Genomic DNA, 22,191 nt, shown 5'->3' on the forward strand with positions numbered 1-22,191 from the left:
GAGGAAATGGTTCGGGCTAGTGCAACAATAACTTTCAAAAGACAGTTGGGCAGCTACTTGGATTGGAAAGGTTTAAAAGGTTATGGGCCAAACACTGGCAAGTGGGACTAGCTTGGATGGGGCATCTTGATCGGCATGGACCAGTTGGGCCGAAGGGCCTGTTTCCCTGCTGTATAACTCTATGACCCTACTGAATCAGTTTCACTGTAGCAGAGTAGAGATGTTGCAGTTGTACAGAGGCCACATTTTTGGAGTATTGTGTACAGTTTCGGTCACCCTGTTATAGGAAAGACATCATTGAGCTGAAGGGCCTGTTTCTGTGGGGTACTATTCTATGACTCTTAAGCTTTCTGCACCAGTTTACGCCAATATGGGTGACAGTATCGTCTCTGTTCCTTGAATGATGCAGTTTCATTGCTTACACTATCCTAATTAAAAGCCATTTTGTGCATTAATTATGCAGGATGGCAGCTTTGCGAGGGAAGCTGCTATTTTCATGTTCCTTTGGATTTGTTGTCAAGATATCTTGTGAAATCGTCTTCCAGATTTTGCTTCCTGCTTTCCAAAAATCCAGAAAGCAAAATCCCTCTTCCCCCCCCCCTCTCTCCCTCTCCCTCTCCCCCCCCCCTCCCCCCCAGTATCCCAATTGGTCAGCTGAGTGTTCTACACAGCAAGAAAATAAGTCACTTTAGCACAATATCCCTAGAAATGCACAGCCATACTGTGACAGCCTTGAAATGCTTTGAGTGCAGCAACTCTGCAGATACATCTCCCTTGGGTGTGGTCTGTTGGGATTTTTCTATTTATTATTTGTTTGGTTTATTATTTGTCACATGTACCGAGGTACGGTGGGAAAAAACTGTTTTGCAAGCCATCCCTACAGATCGTTTCACCACGTTCAGTACATCGAGGTAGTACAAGGGAAGCAATAACAGAATACAGAATATATACCATTACAGTTACAGAGAAGGTGCAGTGGAGGCAGACAATAAGGTGCAAGGTCATGTCGAGGTCGATGGTGAAGTTTGAGGATGATCTGTGGATGAAGAAGGGTGATCACATCTGTTCTGTCGCAGAGCAGCTGATAAAACAAACACATCTGTCCACACATGGTGATTTGAGGAACATGCAGGCGACTTCTTTATCCTGAAGTGTTTACTAAGCCCAGAGGAGAGCACACATTGGAGGTGCGGGGATACTATACGTGGACTAAGTAAATGCTCTGCCCGCCAAGGAGTGGAATGTTCAGTTTCAGTTGAGGGCCTTAAACTCCACAGTGTAGTTTGACTGGAGTGAGTCCAGATTGCATTAATCTGAAATTAATTTGATTCTGAATGGCTCCATCTGTCTGTGTTAAAAGAGGCTCAAGATTTGTAATGAAGTGTGAGTGACTCATGATGCAAGCTCCCCAAGCCAGATGGAGTGTTAACTGTGAAAGAACTAACTAGAGAGTGGGGAGGGAAACCAGAAAGAGCTGTTAATGCCAGGGATTAGTTTAAGGTCATTTTAACACTATAAAGCATCCTTAAATAATGTGCATCCACTTTTGGATACCGTTTTGTGTTTAACACTTTTCTGACACAATGGAAAGACAGGGAGAACATTTCTATGGGACTGACATTTAATCTTCTCCTCTTCTTTGACCGTCTCTTGGGATTAACTTCACTCCAATTTCCTGGGCTCTGAACTAAATAACTGCAGATTCTTCTGTAGATAAGGTGGGTAGTGCCTGAAGGGGTGGTTTGTGAGCTGGTCCTGTTCTGCAACAGCTCTCTCGGGGCTGCTGTGTGCTTCCAATTTTTGGCCTCAAAGTTCTCAATACCATCCAGCACAAGAGGCCATCCAGCCCATTGAGTTGGTGTGGTTCTTGATCGTGCAACCTAGTCAGTCCCATTTGCCAGCTCTTTCTCCATAGCCCAGTTCTCTCTCAAGGTCTTACCCCAATTTCCTTTCAAATGATCGATTCTTTCTCCACCATCCATCCGGGTGGTGTGTCCAAGATCATAACTACGCCCTGTGCTTTCTTTTTTGGAGAAGGAAAACATGATATGGTGAGCTCGTAGTGCTGCTAGCCTCACAGCTCCAGCAACCCGGGTTTAATCCTGACCTCTGGTGCTGTCCGTGTGGAGTTTGCATGTTCTCCCTACATCTCTATAGATTGCTTCCAGATGCTTTGGTCTCCTCCCATATCTAATGACGTGAGGGTTTGGCAGCTTAATTGGCTGCTGTAAATTGCCCCTGTTGTGTGGGTGAGTGGTAGAATCTGGGGGAGTTGATAGGAATGTAGGAAGAGCTTTCCAAAAAAGAAGAGATTGAGTGTAACGGTAACACTTTATTCTGCATTCTGTTATGGCGTTTCCCTTGTACTACCTTGATGTACCAATGTGATGAAATGATCTGTGTGGATGGCATGCAAACAAAGTTTTTCATTGTACCCTCGGTACATGTGACATTAATAAACCAATTTTACCAATTTAAGTAGGTGCTTGATGAGCTCAGTAGGCTGAAGGGCCTGGTTCTGTGCTGTGTGATTCTATGACTCTATGAAAATGTTTTCCTTCACATCCCTCTTGAATCCCTTGCCCCAGAATGTTAATTCTGTGCCCCCCTGGTCCTTTGAACCATCTGCTAATGGGAACAGCTTCCCTCCATCCACTCCACTAAACCTATCATGATCTTGTGCACCTCAGTTAAATCTCCCCTCACTCTGGGGAAGAACAATTCCTTTCTGCAGCCAGATTGTAACATCAGCAACCCCACCAAGTGATGGATAAGTCTGACCTCTCAAACTGTTGAGGAACACTCTGGAATTGTCTCTTGGTAAGCCTGGAACTGCACTTGGCGGCCAGCCTAAAACAATTACTTAGGAATTAAAAGTGAAAACTTTCCACTTTGTAACTCATTCAACAATTCCTGCTTATTCTTCTGTCGCTCTTTAGTTGCATTTAATGTTCTGTCGCACCTCTACGTGACCCCATTAAAAGCAGCAGATTCACCAGCACTGTACAATTACTTTTGCTTTGTGCAGTTAATCTTCCTTTTTTTTAACATTGGATGTACTTTCCTGATAAACAATTTTATTAAAGTTTCTCATCAGTCATATTGATTTGGCATTTAAATGCTGTTGATCACTGTTACCTCCTATCTTTAGATTACTACTAGTGTTTAAGTCTTGATAGGCCATTGCATTTTATTAGCAAATTGACACATTTTGTAGAGGTAAAATCCCACCTGAAAGTCTTGCTAAAATGTTTACACTGGTGACAAGTTAGTTTGTGCCAACAAATTGATGTTGAGGATTATTGCAGACTTTTAACATGGTAGGAATTAATTTAATGGGTTTGTGCCTGCAGTGTGTGGTGAGTAAGGGTTTTATTTGGCATGAGTAATAAATAGAACAGCTCAAGCTGGAACGATGGAGCTGTCAAGGCAACTAGCCAGCCTTAAATAGTTGAGCATTGAACATATTGTTTTGCTTGAATTGGTCTGATGTGGGGAGTGGTTGATGAGACGAGCAGAATGTGGCAGGATCTCTCCTGGAGGTTGCACATTAGTAAGGAAGTTTTTGTAGAGCAGATTGTACATGGAGCAGTGTGATTGTTGGCAGTATGGTTTTTTTCTCAGTGTCCACTTAATGTTTTTAACTTTTAAAATGTCTTTCTGCTGTAGCTGAGCTGCTGGACAGGTAGGGGGTCAACTTTAACAATTGTTTCTGGAAGTTTAATCCTTATCATTTTGAGATTTACTAATGACCTTCTCAACCTCTCGTAACTGCATGTCCCCCTGTCCGTTAGCAAATGTACCATACAGCATGGAACTGAACTTCTTATAACTTGGGTTTAATACTGGAATCTTCGCTGGGCAAAATTTTCAGCTTCCTGTTTGCTGCTCGATGCCTTCCAAATCAATTTATACCCTGCTGTCTGGTGTGACAGTGGAAGATTAATCATATGGGGGAGGTATTGCAGGGGATTCTGAACCAAAGCCCTGCAAAAAAAAAATGAGGACTGTAATAACACTGATACAAATACAACTTTCTCCTTTTGTCCAATCTATGCATTAGTTACAAGTAGGATTACTAGATGCCTCACTGGAACTCAGTAACTCTAGGGCAGGGTGAACCATTGTTAATTCTGTAAGAAGGATCTAAACTTAAAGCACTCTTCAGTCCTTTCAAAAACATCCCAAAGCACTTTACATCTTATGAAGCACTTTGAAGAATAGTCCACTGTTGTAATGTAAGGAGTGTAGAAGTCCATAGCAATCTCTCACGAACACCAACAACATAACACTTTAGCTACTGATGGAAGGATGAACAATGGCCAGGACAGTCTACCCTTCTGCAGAATAGTACCATGACGCCTTTTGGTTGCAGAAGGTATGAGACCTGGTCTGATGGCATTCCCAACAATGTGGCATCAGCCTCTACCCTTCATCTGTGAGTCCAGATGAAAGGTCTCAACCGGAAACATCGACTGCCCATTTCCTTCCACAGATGCTGCCTGACCTGCTGAGTTCCTCCAGCAGTTTGCTTTTTGGCATCAGCCGAGATCATTGTGGTAAATCTCAGGACTGAAACCAGAAACCCACTGCCTCCTTACTCAGAAACGAGAGTTAACCAACTCAGTTTCAGTAGTTACCCTGACCCCTTAGTCAGGAGAGACATCACATGATATCAGTGTCAATTCCGTGCTGCTTTTTCAAATCTAAACTTTTTTCCAGGCTGCAATTTTTGTTTTCATTCGGACGTTTCGTACCCAACATCACCCTTGCCCTGATGGCCACATTTGTTGTGTGGCTGCATCAAGTGGTGTGTAGAACCAAAGAGCACAAGGACCGAGTGTTACAATGCACTGAGGTTCCACCTGTCCCTGGTGTTGTGAAGGATGGGCCTGGCCTCGTTGCTGCACAATGTTCCATTCAGTTGGATGTTACCGCACTACCTGTCCTTTGTGGAAAAGTTCTTTCAGAAAAGATATCTTTATTAGTCACGTGTACATCGAAACACAAAGTGAAATACATGTTTAGTGTAGAGTGTTCTGGGAGCAGCCCACAAGTGTCACCATGCTCCCGGCGCCAACATAGCATGCCCACAACTTCTGAACCCGTACGTCTTTGGAATGTGGGAGGAAACCCACGCAGACACGGGGAGAACGTACAAACTCCTTACAGACAGTGGCTGGAATTGAACCCGGGTCACTGGCGCTGTAATAGTGTTACACTAACCGCTACACTACCGTGTGGTCAAAACACCTTTAACCACAAGTCCAATCTGGTAGTGGTCAGCATAGAATGTCCTGCAGGCACTGTGGGAGATGGAGACGATGGATCCAATGGGATGGTTCCCCGAGCATGACTGTCCAAAACCATTTAGCAGTATGCCTTATCGCCAGAACTCGCCAACAAGAATCAAGACCTCACTTGGCTGGAGGTGAGAGGGGCCGTCTCCATCAAATCCTCCCTGCACAGTGAGATTCTCACTCCCAACACACACGGCCCTCGAGATGGCTGAGATGACAACAGGACGATCACCCATTTCTTTGTGGTCTGTGCATTTGCAAAGAAGGTCCAGATGCAAAAAGGATTCAAGGCTCCTTGTTGGGATTCATCCCGAGAAGCTGCGTAATGCTCTGATCTTGGGGCTATTCCCAGGGATGCATGCTGAGACAAATATCAAGTGCAGCTGGAAGCTCATCAACTTGGTGAAAGACGCACTTTGGTCTGCCTGAACCTTGTTGGTCTTCCAGTACAACAAGATATCCATCAGGGAATGCTGCCGACTGGCTGCAGGAGTACATGCATCCCAGGCTGCAGGAGTACATGCTGAGGGACAGGCAAAAGCTCGGTGCAGCCAGCACGAACACTCTGTGAGGAAGGACTGCAGTCTAGGGTCCTCCGTGACTAGAAATTGAGGGGCTGGGCTCCATGCTGAATCCTGTCAAACACTTGAAGTTAGTATTGTCCCAGGAAGCCACATAAGTGATAATGGTGTTCTGTACAAATGTATAGAACTGATAACACCATGAATGAACAACAATATGAATTCAAAGAAAGCCGTGCAGTTTTTTGTATTTCTTGCATATGTTTTATGAATCAAGTTTATGTTTGAGATATAAAGAAAATTCAGACATTTAAACTTTACCATTTGTCTCACAATTAGCCTGCTGGCAGCCTTTATTCCAAAATAGTAAAACTGCAAAAGCAGTTCGACCTCCGAGCCCACCTGAAAAATCTGGTTAAGATGTTACTCTGGTGACAAATTAACCTTGCCGTTGCAATGATGTTAAGGATTACTGCAAGCCTTTAATGCAGTGAGAATTAATTTAATGAGCTTTTTAACTGCAGTGTGTGGTGTGAAAGACTTTTAGTCTGCATTTGTTTTCAGGAATAGTTTCCACCATTAAGGCCCATTTTCACCTCATTTCAGCTATTTGCAGCAGAACTGCTCGTTGCAGCAGCATAATGTGCTCTCGCTCCAAATTGCACTTATTCTTGTATTTTTCCCACGCCCCTTTTTTTTAACTGAGTTCTTCCTTCATAACCACATGCTCAGATTGAGGATGCAACAATCTGCTGGTGGAACTCAGCAGGTCAAGCAGAATCTGTGGGAGGAAAGGAATTGTCGACGTTTCAACCCACTGAGTTCCTCCAGCAGGTTGTTGCTCCAGATTCCAGCATCTGCAGTCTCTTGTGTCTTGGATTGAGGATGACTTACTTCCTTAACAGTTCTGTGGGTTTTGAGGTGGCTAAGATAGATATCTTTATTAGTCACATGTACATCAAAACACACAGTGAGATGCATCTTTTTTGCGCAGAATATTCTGGGGGCAGCCCGCAAGTGTCGCCACACTTCTGGAGCCAACATAACATGCCCACAACTTCCTAACCTGTACGTCTTTGGAATGTGGGAGGAAACCAGAGCACCCGGAGGAAACCCACACAGACACAGGGAGGACGAACAAACTCCTTACAGACAGCAGCTGGAATTGAACCCGGGCAGCTAGCTCTGTAATATCATTACACTAACCGCTACACTACCGTGCCTGCCCTAATGATGTCAATGTGGGACCTGTAGATAGGGCAAGTGGTGCTTGACAGGATAGGTGGCAGGTAGAATGGGAGACACAAGGGAACGCAGATGCAGAAATATGAAACAACACACAAAGCGCTGGAGGAACTCAGCGGGTCAGGCAGCATCTATGGAGGGAAATGGACAGTCAACGTTTTGTGTCGCGACCCTTCATCCATGAGTTGTGCTGCAGGGTTTTGAACTGAAACATCGACAATTCCTTTCCTCCCACAGGTGCAGTCAACCTGCTGAGTTCCTCCAGCAGATTCTTTGTTACTGTAAATTACTTCTAGTGTAGGCAGTTGGTAGGAGAATTAGGTGGGTGTGAAAGAGAGAATAGATTCAGGGAAATAAGTAGGCAAATGGGATTGCTCTGAGTGCTGGCAGAGACTTGATGGGCTGAATGGCTCCCAATGACTTTTTCTCCAGGCCAGTTGGCCTGAGAGAGGATTGTGATGTTGGATCCAAATCTTGTCGGTGGAGAATTTTGCAAAGATAATGTTCTTGGTGTTTTAAGGTCATTGCAGTTGGCAGCCAACATCTGCAGAAGAGCACAGGAGGGCAGAGATCACTGCAGCCCAGTAGACCCTCAACCTTGTGTTGGGTTTGCAAGCATTCATTTCCTGCGACGTTCCTAGGTTATACCGGTACATTTCAAGACACCGTCAATGTCTGCCTTCTCTGAGGGGTGGCTTCCAAAATGTGGAAAGTAGTTTCCGAGTGTCTTGTTGCAGACCTGTGCTATCTGGGGTTGGTATTATGCATTTGGGGGCAGGGAGGGAGAGGAGTTTCATTTTGTGGATATCATGCAAGGCTCATTTTTTCATGTGCTTTACTGAATAATGACTTGATGAACTCCAACTTGTGGAAACTTTAGACCATCAGTCTCAGAATATGACTAACTAAACCCTCTTTTTTTAATAAGATATCTTTATTAGTCATGTGTACATCGAAACACACAGTGAAATACATCTTTTTGCGTAGTGCTCTGGGGGCAGCCCGCAAGTGTCGCCATGCTTCCGGCGCCAACATAGCATGCCCACAACTTCCTAACCCATACGTCTTTGGAATGTGGGAAGAAACCGGAGCATCTGGAGGAAGCCCACGCAGACACGGGGAGAACGTACAAACTCCTTACAGACAGTGGCCGGATTTGAAGCCGGGTCGCCGGCACTGTAAAGCTTTACACTAACCGCTACACTACCTCTTCATTTCAGTCATTAATTACCTCCCTGTCCCTTGACCATTGATCTCAGAACCACCTTCCCCAGATTACTAGTGACTTCTCATCTCACTGTTAGCATCCTCCACTTGCCTTTGTGTCAGAGCTTACATTGCATCACCAGCCACCCCAATGAAAATCAGGGACAGAAGTATTAAGTAGTTAGATGCATCATGGGCAGCTAATATGGATGTGGTAAATACATAGTTTGTCAAATGTAATCATTCACATTTGAAGGTGAAAAGAACAGGTAATTGGAAATCAGTCATCAGCGAAGAAAACCTTCAAATCTCATGGAAAGGCACAAAAGCAGGGGATTGGCCATTGTGGATATATTAAGAAGGGTATGGTTTAGTAGAACAGGCAGGCCTGTGGTAAATAGAATTTAATTATACCTAATTGTGAGCTGATGTAGTTCAAATGGGAAAATGAGGAATGCCATTATACTTTTTGTGGATTATCAGAAAGGCCAAGTGGTTCAACCAAATAGTGGGCGGAAATCAATTTCCCACTGTTTGTGTTCCACCTTTGAATAGGGATTACACTGCATTTAGAGGCTTGGACAACTGGTCCAGAGCCATGAGTTTGAATTCCACAAGGGCAGCTGAGGAATTTAATTTGCATTAATTAAATAAATGTGGAAGCGAAGCTGGCATGAGTGATGGTGACCGTGGAGGTGTTGCATCGTTAGAAGATAAATCAGTCTCACTGATGTCTTTCAGGGAAAGAAATTTGCTGCCCTTGAACAGTCCAGCCCATAGGAGATTTTTGGAATCATGCAGCAGAGAAATGGACCCTTCAGCCCACCATGTCAGTGCTGACCTCAAGTACCCATCTATACTAATCCCATTTACCAGTACGTGGTCCATAGAGTTGGCAATTCAAGTGCTCATCGAGCTGCTGCTTAAATGTTGTGCGAGTACCTTGCTCCACTCAGGCAGTGTGTTCCAGATTCCAACTAGGCCCTGGGTGAAAAAAAATCTTCCTCGCAGTCATACTGGACTCTGTCTAATTGGACTCTGACCTCACGATCTACCTTGTGACCTTGCCCCTTATTGTCTACCTGCATTGCACTTTCTCTGTAGCTGTGACAATTTACTCTGTACTGTTATTGTTTTTACCTGCACTACCTCAATGCGCTCTGTACTAACTCAATGTAACTGCACTGTGTAATGAATTGACCTGTACGATCGGTATGCAAGACAAGTTTTTCACTGTACCTCGTACGTGACAATAATAAACCAATACCAATACAGAATGGAAACAGACCCTTTTAGCCCTCCAAGTCTGTGTGGACAATCTCCATTTACACAAATCCTACTCTTGAGACCCACATGGTCATACAGTGAACACACAAACTGCATATAGACAGCAGCAGAGGTTAGGATTGAACATGGAACATAGAACAGTACAGCACAGGAACTGGACCTTCAGCCCATGCTGCTGTGCCAGATTAATTAAACTAATGACACCTAGAACATAGAATCTAATCCCTTCTGCCTGCACATGGTCCACATCCCTCCATCCTCTGCACATTCATGTGCCTATCTAAGATCCTCTTAAAAGCCTCTATCGTATCTTCCACCACCACCACCCCTGGCAGTGCATTCCAGGCAACCACCACTCTCTGTGTTTGGTATAAAGGGCATTTGGTATAAATTGGCATCAAGATGGGCACAACATCATGGGCCGAATGGCCTGTCTAGTGCTGTACTGTTCTGTGTTGTAATTGAAAAGGTTGGGGATGACAGAGAGTCATTGTAGAATAAATCCATAGATCCTGTCAGTCTTTATATAGCGTACAGGATGCTTTTATTTATTAGCTGGTATAGAATATTAGTACAGGGAGGATCTACTAGAACTCAATGCAACACTAGTCAGGCCTCTATATAGTTCTGGTCATCACATTACAGGAATGACGTACAGCACAAACCAAACTGCTGAAGGAACTCAGCAGGTCAGGCGGCATCTGTGGAGGCAGAGGGACAGTCGGTATATTCAGGTCAAGACCCTGCATCAGGACTGAGGGTGTAGAGGGGAGAGAGCCAGTATAAAGAGGTGAGGGGGAGGGGAGAGGCAGGAGCTGGCAGGCAATGGGTGGAACTAGATGAGGTGGGGGATGATGGGCAGATGAGGGGGAGGGGGGGTCGGGAATAGAGCCAGGAAGGTGATGCCGAGATAACAAAAGGCTGCAGAGTCTGGAATCTGATAAGTAAGGAAGGTGAAAAGTGGTTCCAGATTATCACGAGAAAATGGTTTTGCAAACTGTGGATAGTTATTAGAATCAGTGAAAAGAATTATGGAAAATTCACGAGACGAGAGTCCATTCGGCCCATCGCATTCATGCCAGTCAGAAAACAGCTGCCCAGTGATGTGGAACCAGATAAGGGAGGGATGATGGACAGGTGGAACCAGTGGGGAAGGAAATAGGAGACCCAGTGGATAAAGTGTGTGGGTGAATGTGATACATGAATAATGTGATTTAATTGGAAAGAACGCAAAGGAGATTTATAAGGATGTTGCTGGAAATAGAGGAAAGATTGAATCAGATTTATTATCACTGACTTGGACGACGTGAAATTTGTTGTTTTGCAGCAGCAGTACAGTGCAAAGACATAAATAGTGCAAGAAAAGAGTAACGAGGTAGTGTTCATGGACCGTTCAGAAATCTGATGGCGGAGGGGAAGAAGCTGTTTCTAAATTGTTGATTGTGGGTCCTCGGGCTCCTGTACCTCCTCCCCAATTAGTGACTGAGAATGGATCGGCTAGGGTCCTTTCCTTCAAGAAAGGAGGCAGAGAGAGAGGGATTGAATTGAGGTGCATAAAATATAAGGGACCAAGACAGAGTTAGCACGAAGGACCTATTTTCCTTAGCAGTGGGGTCAAAACCAGAGGCCGTAGACTTAAGATAAGATGTCTTTATTAGTCACATGTACATCGAAACACACAGTGAAATGCATCTTTTGCGTGGAGTGTTCTGGGGGTAGCCCACAAGTGTCGCCACGCTTCTGGCGCCAACATAGCATGCTCACAACTTCCTAACCCATACATCTTTGGAATGTGGGAGGAAGAGGAGCTGAGGATTTTCTTTGCCGCGCAGTGGGTGGAACTTGCTGCCTGCCGGAGTGGTAGCAGCAGAAACCCTCTTCGCATTTCAACAGTACTTGGATGTGTACTTAGAAAACAGTGACCTGCAGAACTGTGGAATCAGCATTGGAAGGTGAGATTAAACTGTGCAGCTGTTTTCTGACTGGCATGAACGCGATGGGCCAAATGGTCTTGCGTCTCGTGAATTTTTCCAGGATTCTTTTCACTGATTTCTAATAACCATAAACAGTTTGCAAAACCATTTTCTCTTGTGCTAATCCGCAAGTTTCTTCATTTACCTGCAGAAGGGATTTGAACTCGTGATGAGTGGACTGTTGTTTTGGACCGTACCCACTGTGCGACAATGCCACTTGCAGACTTTGGTAATCAGTGTATGTGAGTTGTGCTGTGACGCAGTGTGATTAACTGTAGATGTTGGTTTCATTAGACTGCTGTACCTAGCATTTGATTGACACAATGGAGAGCTAAAGGATGAACGCTAACTGAACTTATTTGATATAAAACAGGGTGCAAATATATATTGCTAATCAGTGATAGAAATGATTAACAGTTCCTCATACTGAGGCAGAGTTTTTAGTCATATATTTTCTATATACGCATATATTTCTGGTGAAATTCAATTTCATGCTTATTTAATAATCCTTATGTTTTTTAAAGGCCATCTTAAACACAAGGGGGAGTCTCCTTTGTTCAGTAACTGCACCATAGATGCTCAACTCCGCATTGAGTAAGGTTCAGAATGTGGTGAAGTTGCATGCTATCTTCTAAGAAACAGTCTCTTTATTATCTCAGGATTATTTTTTTACCAGGTTAAAACAAGATGGTGTCTTTTGCAGCTGCTCTGAGTATCTCACAGATACAGGCGCTTCACGTAATGTAAGATTACTTCTCCAGGTTATCGGGACAAGCTGTAGGATTGGCCAGAATGTTGAATCACGTGAAGCCCATCTCTGGGCTTCTTCGTGTTCTTGTGCTCATAGAATCTCAGCTCTACCTGTGAAAGGTGGAGTGCTCACTACACTCCCACGAGCGAAAGGCCAAAAAAACGCAGATGCAGGAAATCCTGAAATAAAACCAGAAAATGCTGGCAGTCAGGTATGTTTCTCACTCCACAGATGACCTGTTGATTTTTTTTTAGCATTTTCTCTCTCTGTTCCAGTCGTGTGAAATTCCTGGGTTAACCCTTGGAGAGCTGAAAGGGAGGAGTTCCATCTGGAGGCCAGAGTATGCAGGGGAGGAGCGATGTAGTCATCAAGATGTCCTCTAAACTATTTTTTCTTGTTGAATGCATCCACTTTCTTCTGCATTTCAAACCCCAGCATTTTTCCAATTGTCCATCTCCATTAGCATCGCAAACTCCATTGCCTCAGCACCTGCATCTTCTTCCCAGATGTCCTAAACTAAACCAGATGTTGCCTGCATTTGATCCGGAGATGAGCTTCTGGATTTATATCCGTGCCGTCACTATGAGCAGTAAAATTACCTGAGTGCCCTGCCCTACTGAAACCCCCTTGTTACATCCAGTCTCGACCATTTCAAGTCAGTTTATCCAATAGCCCTTGTTTGCTGTTCTGTATTGATTCCCACCTAAAACAGAGCCTTGATATTGCTCATCCTTGTTTAGATCCAGCCATGGTCTTGAAAGTCAAATCTGAAGCAAATCTGAAGCAAAAAAAAACACAAAATGCTGGAAATAATCAACAGGTCAGGCAGCATCTATGAGAAAACAACTTAGTTTGCACCGAGGATGGAGGGGAGGTGTAGAGGATAAAGGAACTGATCTATGATAGAGTGAAGCTACGGTTGCTGTGGTCGTAAGCTGTTGATGAAAGTATCTGGATGATAGGTTAATGAAATAAGAAAAGGTCTCTTTATTGGTCACGTAGATCGAAACACACAGTGGAATACATCTTTTGTGTAGAATGTACTTGGGGGCAGCCCGCAAGTGTCGCCACGCTTCTGGCGCCAATGTAGCATGCCCACAACTTCTGAACCCATACGTCTTTGGAACGTGGGAGGAAACCGGAGCACCCGGAGGAAACCGGGGAGAACGTACAAACTCCTTACAGTCAGCAGCTGGAATTGAACTCAGGTCGCTGGCGCTGCAATAGTGTTATTCTAACTGCTAAGCTACCGTGCGCGGCCAGGGTAGTTAGAAGGAGAAAGAACACAAAGGAATGTTAAAGCTGTGAAATACAGGGCTGTAGGAAATGTGCAGTAGGTCAGGCTGTGTGAATGGAGAGGGAAAAACATCCAGTATTACAGATTGGTGACCCACAGCAGCCATGGTCTTGGATTCTCCTTATCTCAGTGATCTCTTCGTGCTCCTTAATTCCGGTCTCTTACTCACTCTCAATAGCGACACCATTGGCCATAATCTCTGCAATTTCCCCACTAAACACATTCCTCCTTTAAAGTGCATCATTAAAACCTACCTGTTTGATAACCCCCATCTGTTAACTTCTTGTGCGCTTTGGCATCAAGTTGCTTAGCTTTTGATATGCTCCTGTGAAGCGTCTTGGGACTTTTACACTGTTAAAGCTGCCAAATAAATGGACCTTATTTTATTGGCTTACAATCAACCCTCCTACCCAGCCACACCCACTGACTTCACGCACAGATGCATGTTTGTTCCATGTTCTATTGAAGAAGGAACTCTGGAATGGAACGGAAATATCAGAAGGGATCATTAGAAGGCAAAAACTGAGCTCTGCCTTCTGCTACAGCTGGCAGGGACCAGTTGCCCCTTTGTTCAGACGGTACATAGGAAGGGATGTGGCTGAGCTGCCAGCTGACAGACGTGCCTGGAATTGTGAGCAGCCAATGGCATTTTCACACAGCTGTCACCTCAACACAATGCAAGACGGTGTTGGGTGTAATCAAATTAAGAACTGTGCAATTAAACCCAAATGAATATCTGCTGAAGGCTTTTAAGAGGAGTGCTTTATTGAAGAGAGGTGATTAAATGTATAAATGCACAATAGTTCTGCAGAAATTGGAAACAGGATAAATGGAAAAGAAAATCTGCAGTCTCGCCCAGCTGACGTTGCGTCTTCATGTACTGCAAGAACTGTGGATGAGGGTTCAGAATGATGGCTTTCTACTTTAGTGAATGCCAGGGAAAGATGGTACCATTTGAATTCATCTGCACTTTTCCATTGCTTCTGATTTTATGCCACTTTCTAAATCCCAGTGATATTTGGGATGTAAAGTGGTTTCTTATCATTGACTATATTAACCTGCCATATTAACTGGCCAGAACGTAACCATAAGAATTGTCAACAAGTGCAGAATAATCCTGACATTTATAGTGAACAAGCCAGATATGCACCACAGAACCAGGGAATTTGGCCCAACCCTTCCCCAGTGGTGGTTCACTCAAGCTTCCGTCCTTTTACCACATCTAAATGGAGCAACGCAACTCTCTGGTCCCTTCTCCCTTCTGTGCTTGTCCAGTCTCCCCTTTAAAGGTACCTCTACTGTTCTACTCAGCCCCTTGCTATTGGTAGCGAGTTCCACATTATCCCCACTCTGCATTTAAAGAATTTGCTTCTGAATTCCCCATTGGATTTCTTGTTAACTCTCGTATATTGCTCCATGTGAGATGACCAGAAATGTACACAGTGTGTACGTGTGTTCCATCTAAGGTTTAATGTGAGTTTGACATAACATACCTACTTTACAATTCTGTCCCTCTGTAAATAAACCCTTCTGCTTGGTTTGCTTTTTCAAATGACTATGCTAAATTTGGGCACAACAGCCACCCTCATTGCTTTACCTTGAGTGAAGTCACGTCACTTGTTGGGTTAAATGGATAGTTTCTGTGTTGTGAATATTATGGACTTCCAGTCAATCTGCTCTATTTTTGCTCTCCACATCTTTTTTTTGACTTATAACCTTCCAGAAGAGTGAAGGTTAAGAGTTGAAAGGAAGTTTCAGTTCCTTGAGCCTGAGCAGCAGGAATTAACATTGCTTTCTTACATCTTTGTCTCATTGTCTTGTCGGTCAGTTCTTTTGTGGATTTTGTTTTTCCCTTATACCTTCTTTGACAGCAGAGTCAAATTTTCCAACAGCTCTCCTCAATTACAAGAAAACCACTTGTCTTTGAGTTATCATAGTCTTCCCTTGAAGCGTGAAAAGGAGGAACTTGCATTTAGATAGAACCTCACAATATCTCAGGAGACCTCAGAAAACAGTGATGTGTATGTGAGACTACCTGCAAAACTAGCTCAGCGAGGAGGAGGCTCTTGCTGTTATTGTCATGGGATCTTTGATGCCAACCTGAGAGGGAAGAAGGAGGTATTGGAATCTTAACAGAAAGATGGATGCATTGGATATTGCGAAGTCAAATGCTGATTTAGCAATCTTATTGGCCTAGTGTGAATGTTGATTTAATAGTCATGATCATCTTGAAACAAGGCAATCATGTGTGTAGTCTTCCATGAATCTAATGGACTTCCACAATCTGTACAATAGAACGGTGGAAGCACGTTGGGCAGGAGTATTGGGTTTCCAGTCTCCCCTCACCAGGAACCGTTTGCACCTTGTGACCTTGTAGGGAAGCGTATAAACTCTCCAGCAAGCTTGATAAGTATGTGTTGTAAGGTACCAATTTTGAATCACTGCATGTCAGCGATGGATGATTGTCACTGGGCAAAGCCACGTGGAGAAAAAGTTCCTGGTTGGGCTGGATTATCTAGATGGTAAAGGGATGCTTCCACTTGTGGGGGAATCCAGAACGGGGGACAGAATTTCCGAATCTCCCATTTAAATGAGAGGGAAGTAATTTCTTCTTGTAGAGGATTGTGAATCTTTGGAGATCTCTAATCCTGAGAGATGTGAAGCCATAATCATTGAATACATTTGAGGTTGAAATAGATGGATATTGGAGCCATAGAACAGTTGATGGTCCTGGAATGGATCTGATGCCCTGTTTCTAATCTCAATGAGGACAACAATAAGAGTTTTGTCATCAGTTTCAGTACCCTAGGACTTAGGAAAGGGTATGTCATTTGGCTGTTTGTCCCATTCCTGGATCACCACCGGCCCCTCCCCAATCCAGCCCTGGTTCCAGCTGCCATTGCACACATCTGGACATTTATCGAGGAGGTTCAGGTTCTGCTGCGATACCAGTCAGAATTGAATAGTCTGTCACTGTTGCAGCATAGCATATAGTTTTGGTCTCATTACTTGAAGATAACACCACATTGCAGGTGGTGCAGAGAAGGTTGACTGGATTGATTCCCAAGGTGGATGTTGTCTCATGAGGAATAACTGATCAGAATGAGACGAGCCTGTCTGAAGTTTAAGAGAGTGAGAGACGATACATGTTGGACGTTGAGAGGGTCCAGGTAAGATTATTGCCAAGTGGATATTTCCTCTGGTAAAGGGTTTGGAGCAGGTGGGTCTGGAACTAGTGGGTGTGTTCTGGAACAGATGGGTGGTGTCAGGATAAAGAGTCAACTACTTAGGACTAAGAGGAAGAGAAATTTCTTCTCTCAAAGGATTGTGGCTCTTTGGAATTCTTTATTCTGTCAAGCTCAAGGTGTTGAACATTAATAATTTGACCCTCGGGGAATCGCAGGTAATGGGGGACTGAGGAGAACGTGGAGCTGAGGCCAACAGTCGGATGAGCTGTGATCTTATTGAATGGCAGAGCAGACTAGAAGGGCCATGTGGCCGATTCTTGCTCCTAAATCCTGCATTTTTCAAATGAGTGTATCCAGTTATAGCACGCACGGCTCTTGCTTGTGCTCGGCCCATGCAGCATGTCGAACCGTCAGCGCACAGTGGATGGAAAGAGGCTTGTTTGTGAGGCTTTGCTCAGTAATACTTGCAAAAAGGCCTGATCACTGATGTACACTTCAAGTTCCACCAGGTCAAATTGGCTCCAAACCTGATGACAGTCTTGGTCCAGACACAGGCAAGATAGTTGAATTCCAGTGGGAAATGAAAATCAAAAAAAATAAATCAATAAAACTACAAATACTGGAAATCTGCAGTAAAAACAGAAAATGCTAGAAACACTCAGCAGGTCAGGCAGCATCTGTGGAGAGAGAAACAGTCAACATTTTGGGTGTATGACCCTTAGTCAGACCTAGGAATGAGAGAAAACAAGTTTGGGAAGGTGTTGGACAAAGGGAATGTCTCTGATAGGCAGAGGCCAGCAGGGTTATATAGCAACGTTTGATAGAGGTGAACAAGATGATAAGAGGCGTAGATCGAGTGGACAGTCAGAGACATTTTCCCAGTGCGACAATGGCTAAAACGAGGGGACATAATTTTAAGGTGATTGGAGGAAGGTATAAGGGGGAGGTCGGGGTAAGTCTTTTGCACAGAGAGTGGTGGGTGCGTGGAACGCACTGCTGGCAGAGGTTGTGGGGGCAGATACATTAGGGACATTTAAGAGACTCTTAGATAGACACATGAACGATAGAGAAATAGAGAGCTATATGGGAGGGAAGGGTTAGATAGATCTTAGAGCAGGATAAAATGTCGGCACAACATCGTGGGCCAAAGGGCCTGTACTGTGCTGTAGTGTTCTATGTTAGTCCTTGCTGCTCAGACATGGGGAAGGAACTGAAACCTCCTTTCTGCTCTTAACTTCTACCTTGGGGATAAGTTGTGGGTAAGTCAATCCGGAGAGGAGACAACGGAGTCCTGGACATTCTCCTTCCTCTCAGGGGCAGTTAGCAGGCAGAGTGGGCTATCTGGTGACGATGGCAAACTTGACACATGAATCATATAAATGCCTATAAAAGGAAGTTTGTGGGGTAAGGAACAGAAGAACCAATTGATGGGGTTGGATGGAGGAGGCTTGGGTGAAACATAAACTCTGGCACGGATCAGTTGGGCTTAATGGAGTGTTTCTGTTTAGGTAATTGAGTGCAAAGCAAGGATTCAGACAGAAACCAATACTGTGGAGGGTGAATAAATGAAGTGCTAGACCAAGCTGTGTGAGAAGGGAAGGTTTCAGGCGTGATCCCCCTTCCTGTGCTATGTTCCTTGATCTGTCCGTACATCTTTCAGCAGGAAGGTGCTGTTATCTTTGTATCTGTGTGTGTGTGTGTTCGCACTCTGACCCTGGTTGGCCAGCAGACACATGATGAGCTTGCTTTTGTAACAACGCAACAATGGCACGGGCAGTCTGAAGCGAGGGCCCGAAGTATCAACGTGTGTTAGTTCTACCTTGCAAATCAACCACTGTACATGTGGCTTCAGTGTACTGGTGGGAGGGGAAGGCAGCCTGTCTGTGTCTCCCCTTCCTCATAAATTGCCATCCAGTGCTTCTCCGCGGGGAAGTTTGCGAGTGTGAACTTCATGCAAGGAGAAGACTGAATCCAGCTTTAATATTGCATGCCTTCTGTTGATCCAATTGCAGATATCGCCTGTGTATGGATATGGGTGTAAAATGGCCAGTTAGATAAGATTCAAGAGTGTTGCATCAGCCCCTTCAGGGGGAAGCTGAGAAAGATAGGTTTCTCATATAATTTAAGCCATTTGGCCCTTTGAGTCCAAACTCTCCTTCTGAGGAATCCATTAATTTCCCTACTGTTTCCCTAATTTCCCTACAATTGTTTCAGACATTGGTGAGGCCACACTTCATGTATCGTGTACGGTATTGGTTACCCTGTTATAGGAATCGCATCATTAAGCTGGAGAGAGTGCAGAGAAGATATACAAGAGTTTTGCGAGGACTTGAGGGCTCGAATTATAGGGAGAGGTTTGACAGGCTAGTTCTTTATTCCTTGGATAGTAGGAGACTGAGAGATGACCTTGTAGAGATGTATACAATCATGAGGGGCACAGACAGGGTGAATGCACACAGTTTTTTTTCCCCAGGGAAAGGGAACCAAAAACTAAAGGACACAGGTTTAAGGTGAGAAGGGAAGGATTTAAAAGTGACCTAAGGGGCAACTTCAAGTGGTTAAGGCAGGTACCATAACAACATTTAAAAGATAGAGTCATAGTCATTGAGTCGTACTGCACTTTCCTCTCCTTTCCTCTCCATGTATCTGTCCAAATATCTTTTAAATGTTAAAAGTGTTTAGAGGGATATGGGCCAAACGCAGGCAAATGGGACTAACTTAGACGGGCATCTTGGTTGGCATGGACGAGTTGGGCTGAAGGGCCTGTTTCCGTCCTGTATGACTCTATGACTATGACTACTCTCTCTCATGCCCATTATCTCCACCCTGATTCACCTATCATCCACGTACACTGGGGACAATTTACAGTAGCCAATTAACCAAAATGGAGTGAAACTTTATTTTGATACGGAACAAAGTGCTGTCTGGGCCTCTGTTCAGTTTTACATGTCTGCTTATCAGTTCAGCATTCTTGTGGAAAGGAGAGAACTGGTTTAACCACAAGGCCTTGTGGTTGGACTGAGCACAAGACACAGGAAGACCTAGTTGTGCGATGGAAGAAAATAACTCGCAAAAGGAAGAACCAAGCTGAGCTCTCTCAAAACGAGAGAGGAGCAAAATCTGCATAGTCCTTAAATGTTACCGGGAATCAGAATCTTATAAATATAAGAACAGACCGTGGGCTTGTTTTTACAGATTTTACACATTCGTGTTTAACTGGAACAATTTGCATATTCGTCTTGATTAAGTCATTTGATACGGGTTCTCAGCACTTCCTGTCACATGACCTTACCTTCCTTGACATTAATCAAGCTTTGCCTTGTCTTTAAAGTCCGGCAACCCCGACACTGCAGCTAATAAGGATAGTTATTAATTTTTAATTGTATTGTGCCTTCCCTCATTTACACTGCATAACACAGGTAATATTTGTATTTTCACTGCCTCTGCTCACCCCTGAATGTCTCGATGCGTCATATGGTGAATTATTTTTGGGCCTTGTGGGCAGAAGTTGTGAAAGCACTAGAGTTGGCGTGCGTTCCCTCTCGAGCAGCTGCTCTGTTCCACTTCCCTGGCACCAGATCCATCCACCTGCTGGAGGTTTGCACTAGAGTGCCCCATTACTGAGACCAGGCAGTGAGTGTTTGGAAGGTGGTCAGTCCATTCTTCCAGTAGAATTGCTGGATGCGCTTAAGCAATGATGTTGCTATGTTAGCAGTAACCTGTGCTGAGATGGTATTTAGTGATGAAATGAATACTTAAGTTATTTTCCTAAAGTAATGAGTGGGTTACCATCTCAATGTGTGTCTAACCTGGCGCTTCTCTGTTTTGTTTTAAACAGTAACGGTACGAATAACAAGATGAATGGTGCAATAGATCACTCGGACCAGCCAGACCCAGATGCCATTAAGATGTTTGTTGGCCAGATCCCGCGATCTTGGTCAGAAAAAGAGCTAAAGGAACTGTTTGAGCCGTACGGAACAGTCTACCAGATCAACGTTCTCCGAGACCGCAGCCAGAACCCTCCACAGAGCAAAGGTACAGAGCCTGATTTTTAACAGTACTGTTACACTGCCTGCCAGGATAACTCTTGTAGCGCTGTGCCTGGTGGGACTGTGCTTTTCCCCCATGACCTGTGAAATCCCAGACTTTTTGCAGATCTGTCCGCCGTGACCTTTTGCAGCAGGGAATGGGTTAAGTTGCGAGGTTAGCCTATTTGATTTGACTTGCATTCTCTGCAAGATCAGCAGTCAACAAAATTCATTGTCAGCATGTGGGGTTTGTGGAAAGTTTGGAACGTCCCTCTCTGGAACACGTGAGCCTGGACTAGGTTAAGTTAAACAACAGGTTTCACCATTAGGGAGTTGTTGGAGTATTTCATGACAGAGGATGGAATACAAAAGCAGCAATGCTTGCTGCAACTGCAGAGACCTTTGGTTAGATCACACTTGGAGTACTGCATGGATGCCTACACTGCTTCCAAAGCAACAATGAAGAAGGATCACTGGATTGGTTCCTGGGATGAAGAGATTTACTTGTGAAGAAAGATTAAATTAAGCTAATTTTCTCTAGAGTTTAGAAGAGTGAGCTCACTAAAACACATGAGATTATGAGGGAGGTTGATAGGGTAAACGCTGTCAGGGTGTTTCCATCGATGAAGGAATCTAAAACCAGGCGATGTAATCTCAGGATAAAGTGACGTCCATTTAACACTGAGGAGGAATTTCCTCTCTGAGGATTGTAAAGTTTTGGAATTCTCTCCACTTCGTGAGTTGTGATGCTGAGTCATTGAGTGTATTTAATGTTGAGATAAACGTTTGGACAAGGGGAATCAAGAGTTGCAGGAAAATCAAGGAGGAAAGTGGAGCTGGAGATAACGGTCCGAAGAGCCAGGGTCTCCTTGAGTAGGGGAACAGGTTCTCGGAGCCTTGTGGTCCACTACTCCGAGTTCTGCTGTTCTTGTTTATAAGGCAGTGTTGGTTTACTGGTAGTGCTGCAGTAAAGGGGTGGCTACTAAGGGTAACTAGCACCTTTCATGATTTTCAGCCGTCATTGAGTCGTATAGCATGGAAACAGGCCCTTTAGCCCAACTGGTCTATCTCAGTTACTTCCACCTCCCCAAGTTTGGCTCGTATCACTCTAAACCTTTTCTATCCCTGTCTAAATGTCTTTTAAAATATTAAGATTGTACCAGCCTCTTCCACTTCCCCTGGCAGCATGCTCATCTCATCATGCTTTGCAACCAATGAAAAGTGATTTTGAGGTACAGTTGTGAGTGTACAGCAGGAAACGGCCAGCATTTACACAGAGCAAGCTTCAGGTGTGGAGACGGGGATAAATGTTGGATGGACATCCTCTGTTGATCTTTGGAAAGTGTTGTCGGATCTTTAACTGCCGGGCCCAGAACGGGCCCTTCGTTTAATGTT

General features: G+C 44.3%; 1 protein-coding gene across 15 annotated transcripts in view; it reads left to right on the plus strand.

Annotated features, from left to right (window-relative positions):
* The window catches only part of celf2 (cugbp, Elav-like family member 2), a 633,618-nt gene that overhangs the window by 417,597 nt on the left and 193,830 nt on the right, over positions 1-22,191 (plus strand). For 13 of the 15 annotated variants that reach the window (XM_052034302.1, XM_052034293.1, XM_052034298.1 and 10 more), the window contains one exon: positions 20,607-20,803. In XM_052034302.1, coding sequence (XP_051890262.1) covers positions 20,626-20,803 — 178 coding nt within the window. In that variant the 5' untranslated portion in view covers positions 20,607-20,625. Of the gene's footprint in view, positions 1-20,069; positions 20,188-20,411; positions 20,501-20,606; positions 20,804-22,191 lie in introns of those variants that run through there. The other 2 variants (XM_052034304.1, XM_052034303.1) reach the window with 2 other exon arrangements.

Source organism: Pristis pectinata, chromosome 19, assembly GCF_009764475.1.
Source record: "Pristis pectinata isolate sPriPec2 chromosome 19, sPriPec2.1.pri, whole genome shotgun sequence".
In the NCBI taxonomy this organism is placed as follows: Eukaryota; Metazoa; Chordata; class Chondrichthyes; order Rhinopristiformes; family Pristidae; genus Pristis; species Pristis pectinata.